General features: G+C 40.2%; 1 protein-coding gene across 1 annotated transcript in view; it reads left to right on the forward strand.

The window, feature by feature from the left end:
- LOC119799454 (DNA (cytosine-5)-methyltransferase 3B-like) overlaps window positions 1–20,961 on the forward strand; it is a 41,232-nt gene that overhangs the window by 14,598 nt on the left and 5,673 nt on the right. The window contains exons 5-17 of the mRNA XM_038309355.1: window positions 2,530–2,791; window positions 2,893–2,955; window positions 5,977–6,092; window positions 7,046–7,174; window positions 8,188–8,295; window positions 9,233–9,365; window positions 10,941–11,453; window positions 13,684–13,728; window positions 13,868–13,947; window positions 14,646–14,758; window positions 15,436–15,619; window positions 19,381–19,465; window positions 20,807–20,952. Coding sequence (XP_038165283.1) covers window positions 2,530–2,791; window positions 2,893–2,955; window positions 5,977–6,092; window positions 7,046–7,174; window positions 8,188–8,295; window positions 9,233–9,365; window positions 10,941–11,453; window positions 13,684–13,728; window positions 13,868–13,947; window positions 14,646–14,758; window positions 15,436–15,619; window positions 19,381–19,465; window positions 20,807–20,952 — 1,977 coding nt within the window. The remainder of the gene's footprint in view (window positions 1–2,529; window positions 2,792–2,892; window positions 2,956–5,976; window positions 6,093–7,045; window positions 7,175–8,187; window positions 8,296–9,232; window positions 9,366–10,940; window positions 11,454–13,683; window positions 13,729–13,867; window positions 13,948–14,645; window positions 14,759–15,435; window positions 15,620–19,380; window positions 19,466–20,806; window positions 20,953–20,961) is intronic.

The raw sequence follows: 20,961 nt of genomic DNA on the forward strand, positions 1-20,961 counted from the left end.
AAAAGATATTTAAGAAGCTTGAAGATGAGAATAATCTCAGAAGTGGCAATGGACAACATTAAGATTAGCAAGCAGTAGCTACACAGAAGAGGTCTACTGCTGATGAATAAGAAATATTCACAGAATCACAACCAGTTTTCTCCTGCTGTGAAAAAGCTTATAGTTTTCTTCTCTTTTCATTTTTCACTTTTTATCTTTCTCTAGATAACCTAAAGCTTCCATCAAGACTTATGATAACTGAGTCTTCTGAGCCTGCTTTGGATAAATACAAAAAAAAAATGTCACTTAAAATTATGAAATGTTAAAGTTTAAAAAGAGACTAACTTATAGTACCCATAAAACTGGTAAGAAATTGTGCAGTCAGGATATAGAATTAAGAACCGTATTGGGGGAAATAAAGTTTTTGAAGAAGAAAACAAAATAGCTTTACCAAACTTCAAAAGTATTAGAAGGAATATGCTGATGAAGGTCCTCAGTCATCCAGGTCATAGTCATTCCTTAAAAATTCAAGAAATATCTCCAGGAAGCTTCCTGGAGAGGTGGCGAAACGTCTTCAAATCTTGGAAACCAAGTCCAAAATTGTGCAGAATGCCCTGATTTGTCTTATATATCAGTGGATATTTTTTGAATTTTTACGGAATATCAGAAGGAACCACTAAAAACACTATGCTGATCTGTTAAAGGAAAGGTCCGGTAAGCACGGAATAACCAATTAGTCATTATTTGTACCTAAAATGAATACGTTTGTGTTGATTTAATGAATTTAGCATTAATCAGTAAATATATAAAAGTTATAATTTTCGTGCCGATCACATAGTCCGAGACCGGACATTATAGTAACGCCTCCCTCTTTACATCTTCCGACAGTGATGTCACAGTGACGTGCGGTAAGCCTAGCGCCATATTACCCGCTTTACAAGCAAAATCAATGGGAACTACTAGACACATCTGCAATCAACAACAATTATTGAAGATTTCCAGAGGACTTCACCATTGAAATTCACCAGAGCTATAGTTAAACTGACAATGCCCACGTGCATGGCAGCTGGATGTTGGAATACATCGGATAAAAGTGAAGAAAAAAGAGTTAATCCACCTTTCTGATTCCTGATCCTCCACGGACGGGTTCGTCGTTGGATCGCCAACTTGAAGAGGGAGGATTTGCCATCGAACTTCTGGCCAGAGAAAAAACACGTAATATGTAGCCAACATTTGGAAGACGAATGTTTTCAAGATGACTTGGATAATAGAGCGTTGTGACAAACACCAGAGACACTACTGGGCCTTGATCAACAGCCGATACCGCACCGTGACGTCACAAACCAGTAGGTGGCAGTAGTGTTCTTTGACAAACATGGATGCCTCCAGTAAAACACATTTAGATGAAAATTACATCATTTATTGAACAGTATGTAATAATTCCTCAGAGAGATGCAATATTTTGCAAACCTTCAGGCGAAAACCTTGTCTGACCCAACAGAAAAGTCATCACTTTTAAAGATTTCCAGGCATCACAATTAAAGATTTCCAGAGGACTTCACCATTGAAATTCACCAGAGCTATAGTTAAACTGACAATGCCCACGTGCGTGGCAGCTGGATGTTGGAATACATCGGGTAAAGGTGAAAAAAAAATTTAGTTACTTCACCTTTCCGATTTATGATCCAACCACGGGTTCGTCGTTGGATTGCCAAAATGAAGAGGCAGGATTTGCCATCGAACTTCTCGCCAGAGAAAAAAAACGCGTTATTAATCCGATACTCTCTGCTTCACATAGTGCACTGGGTGTCGGCTTCATGGATAATAGCGCATTGTGACAAACACCAGATACAGCACATGACAGCCGATACCGCACCGTGACGTCACAAACCAGTAGGTAGCAGTAGTGCTGTTTGACAAACATGGATGTCTCCAGTAAAGCACATTCAAATGAAATTACTCTTAATTAAAAACACTTCTCATTTATTGAAAAGTATTTTATCATTTCATATTTAAAATACTTTCAGTAGTTTGTATTCTGAATGTGACTGGACTTTTCCTTTAAGCATAGTGGTGGAGGTGTTATGGTTTGGGCGTGTTCGGCTTTGCCCGGGAGGCTGATTGCTAATGAAATCAGATGCAGCTTTGTCATTCAAAGGAAAAACTAAACTTCTACCCGCTGTGACTAGAGAGGAAGCTCAGACCCCACCTCTGTCTGGATGCTGAAGCACAGAAACAAACAAGGCTGCTTCTGTACGCCCACCCTTACTTTCTATTGATGCATGTTTTTTTTTTTGCTTCAGAGCCACATTTTCGTAAATCTCTCCTACCTTCTATTTTTTCACTTTCTGACATCATTAGGTATTGATATTAGAGGAATTTTTGTTGTGTTGGTTTTAGCTTGAATTTAGCCAGAACCAGATTACTGTTTAATAACTTTTACAAAGCATCTATGGCTGCAGAGTGCTGGTCTTTGTGTTTTTTTTGTTTTGTTTTTATTAATGTAATGAAGAGAGATGAGACCTGATTTGGTTTTGTTCCTCTCACAAGGCATACAAGAACATCAAAATTAATCCAAATGTGGAGAAAACCCCCGCAGCCTCGCCGCAGGTTGAAAAATTGGGGCAGGACTCGGGCACGGACCGGAGGACGCCACTTTTGCCGGAAAACTCTAACTACCAGAAAAGAAAAGTGACAGTGGATCAGGAATCATCAGAGAAGGAGAGCAGTCCTACAGGGAAGCTTTTAACTCATAAAAAGCTGAAGCATGGAGGAAGCATGGAGAAAACGGACGAGACAGACAACTTCTCAGGTGCGTCTTTCAGGTTCCAGGAGCCTCCTACAGATTTCATAAAACCTACTGTAACTCAATTGGTTTGCACCAACCTATTGAATCATTTCCTGTTTTCTCAGATCTGGTGGATTTTACAGAAGAGTCTAGACAATCCTCTGCAGACCCGCCGATGACCTCAGAAAGTAAGACCAGTTAACTGGAATCAGGGGCGCTGCTAGCAATTTCTGGCAAAGTTGCTTAGGCTCAGTATGTAGTTAAAGGGATAGTTCGGGATTTTTGACATGAATCTGTATGGCATCCCCATCACCAGTGTCATGCAATCACACTGACTTACCCCTGGCAGCATCCTGTGAGCAGAGTTCTCGTCCAGCTTTGGTCAAGCCGAAAGTAGTCCGGCAGGTTTGCTAGACCCAGCGAAATAAAACGTTTCTCTTCCCAAAACATTATGTGTTCAAAAGAGTGATATTTTTGCATCCCAAAAACATTGTAGTGGAAAAAGTCACACGTCGTTATCACTTGGTCCTATTTTCTCTCTGTTCGTATCAGTGCGCGCGACACCATGACCTGACAGCTAGGGCCTACTAACCTGACAACAGCCAGATGCATGTCTCGCTCCGCCTAGCTCCTAGCTGGGCGGAGCGAGGCATGCATCTGGCTGTTGTCAGGTTAAGGGCCTACCTGTTTGATTCGTGATTGTTTACTACTGGGGAAGATGTCTGACTACGAGAGCGACGAGGAAAACATCGACTTCCACTTAGAGCCAAAGGGATATCTTTATGAACCCGAGTACACTGACGATGAACTTCGACAAATGGAGTTAGATCGGGCAGAAAGAGAGAGGGTGGACAGAGAAGTGATGGAAGCTGAAGCCGGAGCCGCAGGAGCCACAGCTGGAGCTGCGATATCCAGGGTGGCCGACAAATCATGGTGCACTTGTTTCAAGTGCGAATTAATGCAGACAGAGGTGGATGCTACTGTTGCCACGAGTGGGATTTAGTAATGCCCGAGATACAGAACCTTTTTGATGAGGATGTCGGAGTTGCAGCAGCTGCTGTCTGCATCACAAACAACAGCGACTTCCCTGCCCTCCTCAAAGTTGAGCTCGCTGTCAGAATAACGGCGCGCACTGATACGAACAGAGAGAAAATAGGACCAAGTGATAACGACGTGTGGCTTTTTCCACTACAATGTTTTTGGGATGCAAAAATATCACTCTTTTGAACACATAATGTTTTGGGAAGAGAAACGTTTTATTTCGCTGGGTCTAGCAAACCTGCCGGACTACTTTCGGCTTGACCAAAGCTGGACGAGAACTCTGCTCACAGGATGCTGCCAGGGGTAAGTCAGTGTGATTGCATGACACTGGTGATGGGGATGCCATACAGATTCATGTCAAAAATCCCGAACTATCCCTTTAAAGACACACAACAGGCTCAAAAAATGCTGGATTAATCCTGGTTTAATTTTTATTGAAAAAGAAAAAAGAAAACAAAATAATACAAAAACTTGCAATCATTTTCTGTTTAAGACGTACAACAGTGCCCGACCGGCTGACATCATGATTTCCCTCCTACCTTGAGTAGGATTAACTAAGTAATTGTTGTAGATAGCAAGCTTATTTTACTCAGCAGGTTAATAATCTACAGGTAATTTGAACTAATCGGGTAACAAACCTTTATTGAAAAACTGAGTCACGAATTTATCCTTGAAGAATGGCAGTCATCCTGCTCATGGGCAATGAGCTGCTTCATAAAACGCCTTTGTGGACAGTTTTTCAACACTGCTGCTTATTTACACATTTTATTAATTTGTTTTATTCATTGACCATTTCTCAATTTACAAGAACGCGAATACGGACTTGTGTCTTCGCCAAGTATGTTTTTGAGAAGAACACAGGAAAGTATGGACTTGGGAGAACGGGAGAACGTAGCATAAGTATCGGTCAATAGGAACAGAAGCGTACTCGTGACGTCGCCACATGCTCTGCTCATCTGGAGCTGCATTTCACCCCCTGGTATTAATAGTCTCTAGATATTAATACATTTTTACAGTTTTTTATTTAGTTGGGGAATAATATGAAAACAGTCAGATAAGCACAAATCCAATGAACATTTTGCCAAAAAACAAACAGGCAATCAGAGCCAGCAGTACTTCACACACGGCTATGCAGAGAGAAACTGCATAGCCGCAGACAGGAGGCATCTGATTGGTCAAATCTACATCTGCTCTACACTATCCGTATTTCCTGTTTGGTACCATACTGGCTTGTTTTGTTTGTATCACTGCCATTGCAGAAAAAAAACAGTTGAAGTTGGACCAGCTAAAAGAGCGAGGTGTGTGAGAACGCTGGGACCCTTTTTCCACTTGGATCCCTGTTCTTTTTTGCTAGGGGTGTGCATTGGCACTGCCCGCACGATTCGATTCGATTACGATTCACCAGGTAACGATTCGATTCAATTCGATTCTACGATGCATTGCGATGCATCAAAATCCCATTGACTTCGTAAAATCCGAAATGTGCCCAGATATCCGCTTTCCAAGCTTTTGGTGCGTTTTTAATTAGGCCTACCCGTCTATCGCGGTCATCTCCCTCCGCCTCAGCCATCTTGATTGTTGTTGGTATGCCCCCAGAAGTAATTGAAACTTGTCCATTTGAGGCCAGAAAATAAACAGTGACATAATAGATTATGGCACGTTGCCGCATCGATGCTGAATCGTGCATGCCCCGCATTGCAATGCATCGCTGAATCGATTATTGTTGACACCCCTATTTTTTGCCCTCATGTCCCTCCGTTGTCGCGCAAAACCACCCCCTTGCGTTTTTCCACTTCCTGACCGCCTCGGCCTATCTAGACCCACAGCTAGTTTGTGATTGTGCATAGAATAACATAGCGTGGTCATGCTTCAAAATTGGGTATAAATAAAAAATATCTGCATCATACCTACTACAAGCTCACTGCGACACACTGCTGCAGGAGTATAACCAACCCTTTAAAGCACTGGTACACACTGCTGCTGACAGACAGGGGACCTGATGCACAAATCAGCAAGAACACAAAGATAATTTATTTTACTGCTGGATGTTCTTATATTTGTAACACATATAGCTGAACGTGTCCTTTCTTATTTCACACACACAAACGAAAAAAACTCAGACTGTATCCACCCTTTTGAAGGAATTGTTCTGTCAACACTGTTTTCAGGAGATGGAATCCAACAAGGAGAGTTTATTTTCATTGTGACAAGTGATGAAGAGGAAGAGGGCTTGGATTCAACAACCATACTACCCGATTCTGAAGAATTTGCAGAAAAATCAGTTGTAAGTCTGTTTCTGGTGAACATGTTTGGGATTAGTGCTCCACATGCTGCATGTACATGTTTCTAAAGCTGAAATGACTGACAGAGCGGACACATAGATCGACAGCTCCTGTAGGAAAATCTCTTGACAGGTTTCAACTTTCACTTCTTATTCTTTGAAAAAGAGAAATAAAAATCCCTAAAGGCTTTAAGCCATAAGTGGACACGGCAAACGTGGAAGGAGGAACTCTGGTCAGAAGAGAATAAATTAAAAGCATTGGGACAAATGCAGTGTGTGGTTAAAAAAAAATCTAACTGTGGACATCCCTGGGAACACATGTTCCCCAGGGTGAAGCACAGTGATGGCAGCATCATGCTGTTTTTTTAGTTAATAAGCTAGATGGAGCAACATGTACAGGATAAATGTGTTAGAATGGCCTAGTCAAAGTCCAGCAACCGGTTGTTGCCTGAACCATAAATGAACTTACCTTTATTGTTCTATGTGTGACTAATGTTAAGCATTTTTTTTATATATATTAAAAAACATTAGAGCAGATCAACATCTTATTAGTTTTTCTATTAAAAAAGCAGAGCAGTTGTCTGCATCTGCAGGGCAATTTCCTCCTTGATTTCTCAGTCTGAGGCCTCTATCGAAGTCTCCAAGGTGGTTGGGCTGTTCAGTGATAGAGATACGAGTCAGAGAGGCATTTTTAAATGGGCCCGAGCAAATTCTAAGCCTATTTAAAAAAAAAAAAAACTCACAAAAAAACGTACGTACATGTGAAAAGCAATATATGCTAAGGATTCATCCTGCCAGTGTTTTCTTACAAATTTTTGAGGCTGAAAAAAATGTTTGCATCAGGCAAAGTAGAGTACATGAGAATAACCAAAGTTAAGGTTGAATATATGAGATGTGGGAAAGTTGTCTGTCTGTTTTCACCAACCCTACTTAACCCCCCTACCTTATGTGTAAAGGGGGACCTGGTCTGGGGTGAGATAGATGGCTTCTCCCCGTGGCCCGGCATCATCGTATCCTACAAAGCACAGAAGCAGTATCCACGCAAGAGGATGGTGGAATGGTACGGCCAGAGGATGTGCTCCCTGGTGAGTCAGTACTGGATCTAAACCTTGTTCTTAACTCACATTTTTTTTCCAAAAGATTTTCTTCCTTACAGTTTTTTCAAATAAGTTAAAGGAATAGTACACCCAAAACATGATTAGCCTTCATTTTCTACTCACCCCCATGCTGAACAACACTCTGGAGTACTTTTTTGATATCTCAAATGCATCTGGAGATCTGGGAGGCTTCTTGCTGTCTGCTGACATTCAAATACTGGAGGTCTATGGTGCCCGAGACAGAAAGGTCCATAAAAGTCCACAAAAAACGTGTCAATATTCCTCCATACTGCTCGTCCAATGTATTCCAAGTGTCCTGAGTGGGTAGCGTCCATAATTTACTCGAAACGAAGTCATTTAGAATGTTTTTAGAGCATAAACAGTAGTGTATAGGATTTCCTAAAAGCGCGTTCACGAGTCTACGGAAACCGCGGCAGACCAAACCAGACGAAAGTGCGCATTCAGCGTCTGCTCTGCCGATAATGCAAGCGTAGAAGAAGAAATGTGCTGTTTACCTGTGCAAAGAAAGAAACAACGAAAGAAAAAATGTCTGAGGACTTCAGTGTTGAGGAAGAGCATGAGTTCTTTGCTGAGCTGAATGCCGCGGTTTCCGTAGACTCGTGAACGCGCTTTTAGGAAATCCTATACACTACTGTTTATGCTCTAAAAACATTCTGAATGACTTAATTTCAAGTAAATTCTGGATGCTACCCACTCAGGACACTTGGAATACATTGGACGAGCAGTATGGAGGAATATTGACACGTTTTTTGTGGACTTTTATGGACCTTTCTGTCTGGGGCACAATAGACCTCCATTATTTGAATGTCAGCAGACAGCAAGAAGCCTCCCAGATCTCCAGATGCATTTGAGATATCAAGAAAGTACTCCAGAGTGTTGTTCAGCATGGGGGTGAGTAGAAAATGAAGGCTAATCATGTTTTGGATGTACTATTCCTTTAAGACATTTCTCTTATAGGTGAATTCTGTCTCTGATTGCAGGTTACTGTGGCGTCTCTGAAGCCATTCGCTGGATTCAGCCAGTACTTCTGTGCACACTCCTTTGCCACTCTGGTCACTTATCGGGAGGCCATCCTCTCATCATTGCAGGTTGGTATGTCAGCCTGTCCTAAAATTATGGAGCCAAATTGGCCTCATTATGCATGAACAGGATAAGCTTCACACACAGCACGATTCACACAAGCATACAAGATCCACACATGCACAGCTCATGATTCGCCAAAGTATTTTTGGCCCATAAACAATTATAAATAGAATGGCTTCAGATTGTACCAGTAGGTTGTTATCACCGAGTTAATCCTAACCCTAAATTATTCCTTTCCCCCGCCGGAATTTATTAATCTATTTATGTGTAATCTGAAAATAATTTCAGTAGTTCTTCATGTGCTGTAAAAATATATAAATAAAATGATCTGCATCTTGCTCATATTAAACAAACTATAAACAAATAAATCTCATATCCTGTCAACTGGGTTTTAGAATCCTCTCTCTGTAAATATTTAATTCTCTGTGAAAAAATGCAGATCATTCTTTAATAAGATCCTCATCTAACGGACAGGGAATGTTTGTTTTTAAAACTAACCTAGAGAATGATGTATTTTTTGTTTTATGCACAAACTACGACAAAAAACCTGAATAAATCGGGAAATAAAATGACATGCTTGGATGTAAGGAGAACGGAGACGGAGGAAACTCTATGTATTTCGTATTACTAAGGATATGCTGGCCTGACGCGAAACTGGACCGAGGCGGAGCAAATAGTCCTCCCACGTGGATTACTTTCTTGTGATTGGTTTATACAAGGGAGCTCTGTGACTGGTTGCAAACCATCCCCTGTATAACAAAATGCATTTGTGTATCGAGCTACGTCAGGAGAGTCTCAAGAAAATTGAGACCGATTTGCTCCATATAAATGCTCTAGATGTCCCAGAAGAAAACTTAGGGCCAAACCTCTGGTCAAACATCAGGGTAGAAAAGAGGAGTTGTTTAAGGTTTGCATGAAATATTAACACACTCTGTCCTTCAGGAGGCGGCACAGCGCTGTGGAAAGCAGTTTTCTGCTTTGCTTGACGACAGCGAAGAGCTCCTGAAGCAGATGCTGGACTGGGCATTCGGTGGCTTCCAACCATCTGGTCCAGCTGGACTCAAACCCAGAATAGGTGTGATCCTGCCTTCTTTCTTGAAGAAAACAATCTTTGCAGATCTTTTTTCAGTAGTAGAACTTTACTCCATCCTCCTCCCTCAAAGTTCACAGTAATTAGTTCAAAAGTACACCCTCTTGAGCTGAGGGCTCTTCATAAAAATTATTTAAACAATATGATCCAGTCTTTTCCAGCTGTTAAAAGATGTTAAACAAAGTGTAAAAAAAAAAAAAAAAAAGAAATGGTCCACACTGTTTTTTTTCTTCTTTTTCTTTTTTTTTTTCTTCATAAACATGATTCGAAAATGGCACAGCCATGCATGAAGAACAAAGTACATCCATGAATTAAAAGAGCTGTCTTTAGGCAGCCATTGTTTTGGCTTTCTTGCATCACTTTGTGCATTTCCACTGCATAAATCAGAACCACTTTAGATAAATTTGTGTAGAGACAACCCTAAAAACCACTGCTTAAAGTTGGAACCCCTTGATGGACCCAGGAGTAAAGCCTTGTGGTTGAAGGCTGGGAAATGTTTCTTATCAAAGGCATCTTAGCTCTGTCATCTAGTTTTCTGCTGGTTATATATGCTATCTTCAAATTCTTCTAGGAGTTCTGCTAGCCAGTTTTCCTTTCTTTTTCATTTTGAGAGGGTTAGGGCAGCTCGTTTTAACCCCCTCTTTTTTGCATTTCCAAACACCTTGGAGTTGCAGTTGGAATCTTTTAAATGGTAATCTGTTGTAGGGCTGCAACTTACCACACTTTTTCTATTTGATTGATCTGTGTGTTCGTTTTTCGATTAATCGATAATGAGATGGCAAAAGGTTCCTTAAAGAAGATTTCACACTGAATTTAAACCAAGTGAAGCTTGTGCCCTTTGTGGACTTCTGGATGAAGCATATTAATGGAAGAAAAAATGTATCTTGAATGCAAAATGTTTATGTATTTTCTTTACAATTTAGGTGTAATAACTGCTTTGAGTATGTTGCACTTTCAGCTCAAGACATGTTTTAGTCTCTATACTCAAACATTAAGCAAAAACTAAAGTATTATTAACAGATTAATCATGATTAATCCCATAACTTTTTTTTTTTTTTAGCCCTAATCTCTATGATATATTCTCATCAAAATCTGTGGATTCTCAGGCTGAAGCAGCAGGAGAAGGAGCGGCCACTCAACTTTTAGTCGTATTCTTAGTCATTTGGAAAAAAATGCTCATTAGTTTTTGTCACAACTACATACATACATAAAACATTTTGTCAACAAAAACTCAACATTTGTCTAGCTTTTGTTGACAAGTAAAGACAAAACGATTAAATGTCTCATTTCTTAAAAATCTTAAATATTAATTATGCACCTCCTTATTTGTTTAAGTAATCCAAATACTTTTATGTTTTTTAGTCATTTGACAGTTGGCAAAATGCATAAACTACTGTATTAGACAAAAAGAACTACAAAAAGGTACCCTGTGACCAAAATTCCAGGAACAGCGTTAATTTTAAGCAATGTTGCTACAAACCTGGGATCTGTTCATCCCTGTTCTTCGTCGTGGTGTTGAAAAAGTCATCAGTTTTTGATTTATCTCTCTCTGTTTCCCAGGCTTTGTTAAAACTTGCACTAAGCCAAAGGTGAAAAAGAAACTTTTTGGGAAATCCAACCAAGCTCTCTCCCCCTCCAAGTCAGCAGTTGCTATTTCAGACATCATCACTAAAGCATGTAGCGTGGTGGTCTCTGTCAACAAAATATCGTTCACTCCCGGAGATACTTCCTCCAGCTCCAAAACTAATGGGGATAATGAACAGAATTCTGCTGAAAAAAGCCTCAAAGAAGTGAATCCAGTGATGGGCAAGCAGGGAAATGGAGGATCCCAGGTGGAGACCGACAGGTTGGATGAAGAGTGGGAGAATGTGAATAGCAGAAAGGAAAGGGGAGTTTCAGAGAGGCAAAGAGCGGCAAAGAGTGTAAAGAAGAGCCACCGCTGGTTAAATGGATTAGACGACGACGACACGTCACCTGACTTTGTTCCATACAGGAAGAGAAGCTGCACCAAGTTGTACAATAAGGTCAACCAGCCAAGCAGCGAGTACACGCAGCCAGACCAGAAGCACAGAGGTAGGAAACGCAATCCGCTCAGTCTCTTCATCTGCTGTTTTAGTCTGCCTGCTCACTGCATCTCACTTCAACACGCATATATTCTTCCTTAAAGAGAGTTAACTGTGTAAAAGTGGTTAGAAATATCCATTTATATTGAATATATTGAACCAATACGTAGAGACAGAAGAGTTTACAGTAATGACTCTGAACCAAGCTCTGGAAATAACACCAATGAGGTTCTCACATTTTTTTACTTCAATTTTTCTTTTATTTACTTTCTCTTGACCAGCTAATGGATGGACCTCAGAAATACAGAGGAAAGGCTTAAATTAGCTGTCAATAGGTTCACAATTTCCCATTCAAACCTACTTCAAAGCTTACAGAGAAGATTTTGGTAAAAATCAGGATCTCTGATCACAATCACAACATTTGACAATTTTTTGCACAAGGATCGGATGCAAGTGGATTCCTTGATGAAAGCATGGTTCCAACGGGTCCTTAAAAAGTCTTAAAAGGCATTGAATTCTTCAAAATAAAACTAAGGCCTTAATTGGTATTAAAATGTCTTAGATCAGTCTTTCGTAGGTCTTAATTTTTTAAACGTCATAAATAGAATTTTTTTTATTAAGATTTAGTTTTGTAATCTAAATAAAACGTTAAAATTGACAATTTTTTTAAATAAAAAAAAAAAAAACGGCTCACCATTATTGGTTCTGTCCCGATAGCGGAACCAATAAAAGCGTTGTTGCGGCCGGGACATTTGGGAGATGCACCATTTACTTTTTGTCTGGAAAATATGAGCAAATGTAAATGTAACCAAAATTGTCTATCCAGCCAAGAGTTTTCTCCATGGCTAAAACCAGGGAACATACATGAGGCACAGTTTATTTTGTGCAAGAAGCGATTCAAGCTCAGAACGATGGAAATTAAGGCAGTGGAGTCGCACATGCGAAGCACCAAACACAAAGCGTCAAATGGAGTTACCGAGAACCAGCCGGTATTTCTCGGTTTTGTTCCACCCTTGTCTCTGCAACGCCTCCACTTATCACCAAATCAAACGTACTAAGAAAACGATACAAAGAAAAATAGCTGCAAAAAAGACTTAGCACTGGTTATGTTGTGGCTTTAAAGCTGATTTGTTTTGTTCCTTGCTAAAGCAAAGTTTGTGAATTACGTTAAATAATTATTAAAATATATATGTCATTTGTGTGTTTTTAGCTTTCTTCCTGTATGGGAAGTTTTTCAAAATTTGAAACATTAGTGCAGTGGTTTATGTTAAAATAAACCTTTGGGTTAAGTTGTCGCAAGCAGGTTTTTCTTGTTTCTTGTGAATTTGGTCTTAAATTTTTATTTCAAGTGGCATTAAAAGGTCTTAAAAAGTCTTGAATTTAACTTGCCTTATGCTGTAGGAACCCTGTGAAAGAGCCTTTTTTTTTTTTTTTTTTTTTTTTTTTTTTAACCAAAGAGTCAAAATAATTTCATGCAAAATTAGAACATAGAGCAAAGGATTGAGTATTTCTAACTGTGGTGTTAAGCTATGGAATGAGTTACTAGATAAAAGCGTACACAAACATAAAACAATTTGAATTTAAATATAAAACACCAACTTATGATGACAAAATAGGAAAAGATTTATGTTCTACGGCTTTATATAAGTGACATGAGTTTATTTAGTATTGAAATGCAGGAAACGGGTAAATAAGCACAGTATGCTCAGAAGATGGGTGGTATGTTTTAACCTCCCGCTCTTCTTGAAATGGTACTGCTGCTTTATTTGTGTCCAAGTGTGTATTTTATCTTTAAATTAAAACCACATTGTTCAATTATAAAGAACATAATAATGTACTTTTAACTCTCCCTGGATCACAGCTTCATGGTTAGCAGCTGTTTCATCTTACTCTTCAAAGGATCTTTGTGAAAAGATAACTGAGCTAAAGCTCTTGGTTAAAATTAACCCTTATTTGTTTTGTTGTTAATTTGGCATTAATGTGTTTTATTTGCACAGTTAATCAGAACTGTAAAGAACAAATCTGCAGAAAGAGTTGCTCTCCTGCTTTATAAACAAAGCGTTTTGTTTCAAATGAAGTAATAATGAATAAAGTTCTGGAGCTTTCCGATAGCCCCGAGCAGCTAACTGAGCTAAAACAGCCATCCAAACAGGGTCCTTTTTGCTGTGTTTTAAATTACTGCAAACCAAAAAAATTGCTGTCTGTTTTTATTCATTACTGACCAAACAAACTCTTTACAGAGATGGTTATCAAGATAATCATGGAATCACAACTCGACATTGAAGGTGAGACTTCTAAATGCAAATGTGCACATTTAGACTTGTCATTGTTCAGCTCGTCTTAATTTTTCAATTATTATTTTTTTTGTCTAAGTAAGATATACCTTAATAATTTTCGTCTCATCTTTTTCAACCTGCCATGCAGATTTCTGTTTGTGTTGTGGGACCAAGGACATCGATATTTTCCATCCCCTTTTCAAAGGCGGCCTCTGCTTGAAGTGTAAAGTAAGAAATGGGCCAACCTGTCTCTCTTTGTGTTGCAGTTGTGTGATTATTTTTCTATAAAAAAAAAAAAAAAAAAAAACGTATATTACATCTAGCTTTAGAGTATGAAGAGATTGCTAAAACAGCAAATCCCAGAATATATTGGAACAGCCGGTACTCTCAGGTCAGAGTAACGTTTGCTGAAGCTGACAAGAGAGAGCTTATCCTCCTCAATGATGTATGTAAAGCTACGATCTTAACCAGGAAGTGTGGAGGGTCCTGTAGCTCTTCAGGATTCACCGTGTTGCTACTGAAATTGGTCTCCTGTGTCATACAGTAGATATTACCACATAGATATGGTCAAACTGATTTTTCATTTTTGTGCGTAATTAGCAAAAATGCCAAATAGAGAACTATTTTCTAGCTGGAGAATTTTATGGTCAGTTTTTTGCTTTTTCAAACAAAGTGGAAGAAAAAGATAATTGGAAAGTGTGACTGACCTTCAGAAAGTCTGGAGATCAGCTGATCATTTTCATGGATTAAAAAAAGGTTTGATTTTAGGGAGGAACCTTCTAGATATGTGGAGTCTATATTTGACAATCAATAATTCTTTTTAAGAGGAAAAAGAAATTAATGCATGGTGAAACACCAGTCCCAATCAGTCCAGGCTAAATCTGTAACCCGTTACATGTCCTGTTGTTATCTCTTTCCGCCTGCAGGATAACTTCACAGAGACCCTGTATCGCTATGATGAAGACGGATACCAGTCCTACTGTACCATCTGTTGCTATGGGATGGAGGTCATACTATGTGGGCATGATGGCTGCCACAGGTTGGTTTGTATTCCTTCTTTCTTAAGCCTGTAGCCCATGGATAAAGGCTACGTTCACATGCTCAATTCCGATTTTTTTGCGAAATCCGATTTTTTTTTGCGTTGCTGTTCATATTTCCAAATGCGACTTGTATGTGATCTCCTGTGTGAACTGCAGTCATACAACGCAAGTGTCCCGCATGCGCAGTCGAGGACGCAATGACGTCACAGGCCAGCGTGCTCTGTGTTTACGGAAGTAAACATGGATGGTAGTGCCGGTGCGCATCTAGCGAACTTTTCCAACCATAAAAACTCAATCTTTTCAAGATGGTTTAACATAAATACTACTCCCTGCATCATCATCTGCCAGGGTTGTTGTTTTTCTTGCCACTTCTGCGTAGCAAGACGCATAATAGTATAATAGCATATTCAGGTCGGATGAATCCGACCTGGCCATTCATACACAGGTCGCATTTGAAAAGATCAGATTCGTATCATATTCAGGAACACATAGCCAAGTGGCCTGGGTCGGGTTGGAAAAAATCGGATCTGTGTTGTTCAGATAGCGATTAAAAGATAAGATCCTTGTCGCATATGGGCAAAAAGAATTGGATTTGGGTCACTTCAGGCTGCAGTGTGAACATAGCCTTAGTTTATTTCCCTTTACACATCTGGTTTATCTGCTGTTTGATTTTCAGGTCTTACTGTGAAGACTGTCTGAACATCCTTGCCGGCCCAGGGACCTTTGACTCACTTAAGGTCGTGGACCCATGGGTCTGCTACCTCTGTCAGCCTCACCAGCCACATGGTGCTCTGGTTCCCAGGGATGACTGGAGATTTCGTGTTCAAGAGTTATTCGCCAACACCAGCGCCATGGAGTTTGTGAGTATTCATCCAATCTTTAAACAGTTACAGCGCCCTCCTTATTTATTGAGAAATTCTTGTGGCATAGTGAGATGCAGACTGCAGCTCATTTTGCAAAGATTCCCTGCACTAACTTCAGAAATCAGCGTCCAAGGGATCGCTGAGTTGGAGAAAAACTTGCAGCTTGGAACTTCATATCGCAGATCAAGAGTGGCGAGCAGCGGTTTAAAGCCAGGCTTTACACCTGCAGCATATCCATCACTATGAACCATGTTACTGTATGATTGATGTCCTTATGCCACTTGGACGCTTTGTTGTTTTTATCACAAAGAAGGAAGCCCAGTTTAGCTAGTTTTGCCTGCTTTGTTTTAACAGAAGTTCCTGAAGATTCCTCCGTCGATGTTGAGCGGCTTACCCGATAAAACAAGTTGGTTGCGTTACCAGACTTTGTTTTTACTGGTTCCTTGCAAATTTTACAAAATCACTGTGGTTTGGTTTCTGTCTGACCTTCTAAAACCAAAATATTGCCTGCTGCGGTATCTTCACATTCTCTGTTTTGTGGTTTGAGAAGGTGGCGCTTTGTGACGGCGTGCCAGGGTCCACGATTGTGATTGGGTTGGAGGAAGTGGTGACTGTAGCATCAACCTTAGGGTTGCCAGCTCCCTGGGGAAAAAAAAAAAAAAAAAAAGGACACCTCATGTGCGTGCCAGCTGACCCGATTGCTTTTACCCCTCCTGGCATAGTGATTCTTTCTTTTTTTTACCATTTGACTCAAATCAGCATTGAATTAGTTACATATGAGCACATGGAAAACAAATTATCCAGCAATTCACTTTAATATTAATATAATAAACAAACTTTGCTGAATAAAATAGGTACCGTAAATTCCGGACTATAAGCCGCTACTTTTTTCCCACTGTTTGAACACTGCGGCCTATAATACACTGTCACAGCCTGATCTGCACGGTGTATCCACCGTGCAGATCAGGCTGAAGGCTAAAGAAATAGCCACCGACATGAAAATTCAAGATTTCAGAGGTGGGCCATCGTGGTGTTTCAGATTTATGAAACGAAAAGGCCTGGTGGTCCGGGCGCGCACGACATTGTGTCAGCAGCTCCCTCCCGACTATGAGGAAAAACTCGCTCTCTTCCGTACTTTCACCCAAACAAAGTTAGCGGAGCATTCCATCGGGCCAAATGAAATTATAAACATGGATGAAGTACCTTTGATTTATGACATGCCTCTCATGCGGACTGTAAATAAAAAAGGTGACCCGTCCATCTCAGTAAAAACCACGGGTCACGAGAGGACGCACTTCACCTGTGTTCTGAGCTGCACAGCATCCGGACTAAAGCTTCCACCCATGGTGATTTTTAAGCGGCTGACAATGCCAAAGGAAAAAATCCCAAAATAAATCGTGGTGAAAGTTAATAAGAAAGGCTGGATGGAAGAAAGCCTAATGAAGGAATGGCTTACGGAGTGCTATGGCAAGCGTCCGGGGGGATTTTTTTCATCAAAAAAAAAAAACACTGCTCGTGATGGACAGCATGAGGGCCCAGGAGGAAGAAGAAAATGATTAAGGACTTTTCCTGGTCGGCTGCAATGTTCTGTTCAATGCGTTGTTCATTCAAAGGTCCCGGCACATGCAGCGTTATTTGCGTGTTACCGACACATGTGTTTTAAAATGTGTTACAGGTAGTTTGAAAAAAAAAAAGCGTTCATAATATGTACCGTATTTGTTTTTTTTATCATATGGATTAAATCAAACGTTAAAAAATGCTCACGTGTAATATCTTTATTTGTAAATATCTCATACAATGTGGGAAACCTGCGGCTTAAAATCCGGTGCGGCTTATAAAAGTACAAAATTGATTTTCTTTCTAAAATTAGAGCGTGCGGCTTGTAATCAGGTGCGCTTTATAGTCCGTGATTTACGGTATTTTAAACTTAAGCCTGTCCTGCTTAACATTAAACTATAAAAATGAATATAAAACGATAAATAAATAGTGCCCATTTTTGGTGCAACAGCAAACTTGTACAAACTTGTAAACATATTTGTGCCTTATATGCAATGACTGTAGGCTGCAGTGGTAAAACAGTTAAAAAAAAAAATCATCATTAGCTCGTTTCCACATTATGTAGCAATAGCCAAATTTTTTTTTCCACTTGTATTTCCTCTGAGCTCTTGCAGCAGTAAGGAGTTGTTTGTCTTTGAGTGCTGCTGCTATGTTGTCTCCCGCTATCTTTTCTGTGAGCAACACTTGGCCTGACCAATGGGATGAGGGTATTCTGCATTACATCTATGTTGTCAGCTCCTCAAAGCAGGACGGAGCCCGGGAACCAGTTTACCGTAAGTTTTATATCTAACGTGTCCTTGTTCTTCATTTCCCCTTAGCTTTTTGTTGACTTTTTTTACTCTCACAGTAATACGGGACAAAGTGCGTTCCATTTTATCTAAATAAGGGACAGGTACTTCTATTTCTAAATAAGTTATTTTTCCTGGTGACTGGTCAAAATAAGTGGTTCTTCTAATTGTCAATCATTCTGGAGATATGTTTACATAAGGCTGTCCTACATGCTTGTCCCCATTTTTACTTACCGGTGGGAAGTTTGACATATTTGGTTAAGTGGCAGCCTAGTAGCTAGGGCATTGTGCTTAGACTCCACAGGTTCTGAGTTTGAGCCCCACTCCCACAGACTGCCACTCTGGGTCCCTGAGCAAGACTCCTAAACCTACACTGCTTCCCGGGCGCCGCACAATGGCAGTTAAATGCAGAGTGTTCATTTTTGGGGAGTGGTGGCCTAGTGATTAGGCCTTAGGGCTTTGAATCCTGCGGTTGTGAGTTCGATCCCCCACTCCCACTGTCCCCACTGCTCCCCAAGGGGATGGGTTAAATGCAGAGAAGTAATTTCCCTCTTGGGATTATTAGAGTATATATATAAAAAAAATAATAATAAAAAAAAATAATAATAATAATATTAAAAAATTGCAAATGTGCTTTTGGAAAGTAAGCTTGTATGAGTCATGCAAACGGCTACTTTTAAACAGTGTGCACGATGAGAAATGGGCTCAATCATGCTTTTGCATGTGTTTAATGTTCCGAATGCTGTTGCCCATCTGTATGCTGGGTTTTGCAGCTCTAAATAAGAACTGCATATGACTGCAGTGGATCATAATCATGATCAAATGACTGCACAGATGTTGCTTTGAGTTGGACTTTCTTGCTTACATTTTTTTTCTATTAATAAAATCATTTTTTTCCAACTCATCAAAGTCAATCAAGCCAAGCTGCTTTCTAGTTTGTAGCTACAGAACAGAGCAGATGAACAACTGGAGCACAGAGTGTCGAAGGGTCATGGCATTATAACCTGTGTTTGACGCAGTGTCAAACATTTCTGTCAGTGCACTATAAAGCTAAAATAAACATTAGTTAGTTCCTCTGTCGCCAGATGTGGTCCCTGTTGCTGTCATAAAATATGTGTGGTGGTCTCGAGGCTTTGCAGCATCACCAGTGAGGCGCTATGAATACTGTCTGTCGTAAAGCCTTTCTGTGCTCCATGCCGGCTTGGCTGGTGCTGCATGCTCCCCGCAGCGCCAGTCGTGTCCCTGGTTTAGTCTCCTTTCCTCATAGTGCCTCTAGTTCCTTTAATATATCCTGATTTTTTTTAGAGTCCATGATGTCAGGCACTTTAACAGGTTTCCCAGGGCCTCTGGGGGACAGGGGAAATAGGAGAGGGGAAATTAATGTTTTATTAACTCAGTGTTCTGTTGACTTAGGAGCCTCATCGTGTCTACCCATCCATTCCCACCAAACTCCGCAGACCTCTCCGAGTTCTGTCCCTGTTCGATGGCATCGGGACGGGTAAGAGTCCAGCTCCAAAGGCTTCTGCACGGTTGTTCTGTTTCTCTCAACTAGTTACTGTCTGTTAGGACTGCTGGTGTTTTTCTTCCACTCTTCACTCCATCCAAACTCTCCACAATCAAACATGCTTTCTGTGCTTTTCTTCTCTGTGCTCGACTGTCAAAGCACTCTTGGAAGAGAGATCAAAACTAAAACACATCCACTGAGTTTCAGTTTCCAAGTGTTGACTTGGGAATTAAGCTATGAATTTTATTTAGAGCTCTCTACTTATTTGTATTTTTCTGATTCATTGGAGCAAATATAAAGTTAGTTGCAGAGGAAATTATGCTGTTGGGTTGTTGTTGTTGTTGTTCAGGAGCTGTGCTTGGCTCTTTGGTCGCATTGAAAGGAGCTCTGAATGCTTCAGAATATGAACGTTTCCCTACTTTGTTTGGGCAGATTGTTGACTTCAACCCAATAGAACAGCTTTGGGATTAGCTAGAGCAGAGGTTTGTTCATCCAGCATCAGCATAAGACCTCTAAAGTGTGTATATATATATATATATATATATATATATATATATATATATATATATATATATATATATATATAAAAAAAATTTCCACTTACACCCTTCTAAACAGGAAGACAGCCTACTTTGGAAAGTTCAAGCTGTCGTAGCTACAACGTGCTAACTGTGTCCTTGTAATAGTTAATTCCATGGATTAGAAATGGAATGCCACTTACCGTATTTTCTGGAATATCAGCCACTACTTTTTCCCCCACACTTTAAAACCATTTAGCTTATAAGAAGGTGCAGCTTTTCTGTGGATTTTTCCTAACCGCCAGAGGGAGAAGTCAAAGTTGGAAATGAAAGAATAAGAGGCTAATTTCATTTAGAACAAGAACATGCTAACAGCAGGAACGAATGTCCCGAATTCCCACATTTGGACATATATTTGCCCCGAATAAAGCTGCGTCTGGCTTTTTCTATTGACTTCTGTATGCTTAACATCTTATTTACAGTAGCAGCCATTCAAAATGCCCCTTCCCAGTCAAACACCAGCCAAATGGAAGCTGACTCCCCTGCAACTCCCAGGAAAATCCCCTCCATTAACCCAGCATATTTTTTTTTTATCGTTACTCCACCCTTTCACTGAATTACAGGGTCTGACCAGGAGATGACGCTTCACGTTAGACCTTAATGTCCACAAATCATGACAGAAAGAATATTGTAGTGTAAAGTTTGATGTTTAAAAAGGGGAACCAGCCAAAGGCTCATCAAGGAAAGTGAGGAAATGTGAGATGTCATTAGATCTGCGAGAAATCAGGAAAAAAGTGCCAACTTTTCACCTTCACAGGCTACCTGGTGCTGAAAGATCTTGGCTTTAAGGTGGAAAAATACGTCGCCTCCGAGATTTGTGAGGATTCCATTGCTGTGGCAAGCATCAACCATGATGGGAAGATCATTCATGTTGGAGATGTTCGATTAATCTCAGATGATGTGGTTTGTTAC

Source organism: Cyprinodon tularosa, unplaced genomic scaffold (genome assembly GCF_016077235.1).
Source record: "Cyprinodon tularosa strain WSP-4 unplaced genomic scaffold, ASM1607723v1 ctg66, whole genome shotgun sequence".
Lineage (NCBI taxonomy): Eukaryota > Metazoa > Chordata > Actinopteri > Cyprinodontiformes > Cyprinodontidae > Cyprinodon > Cyprinodon tularosa.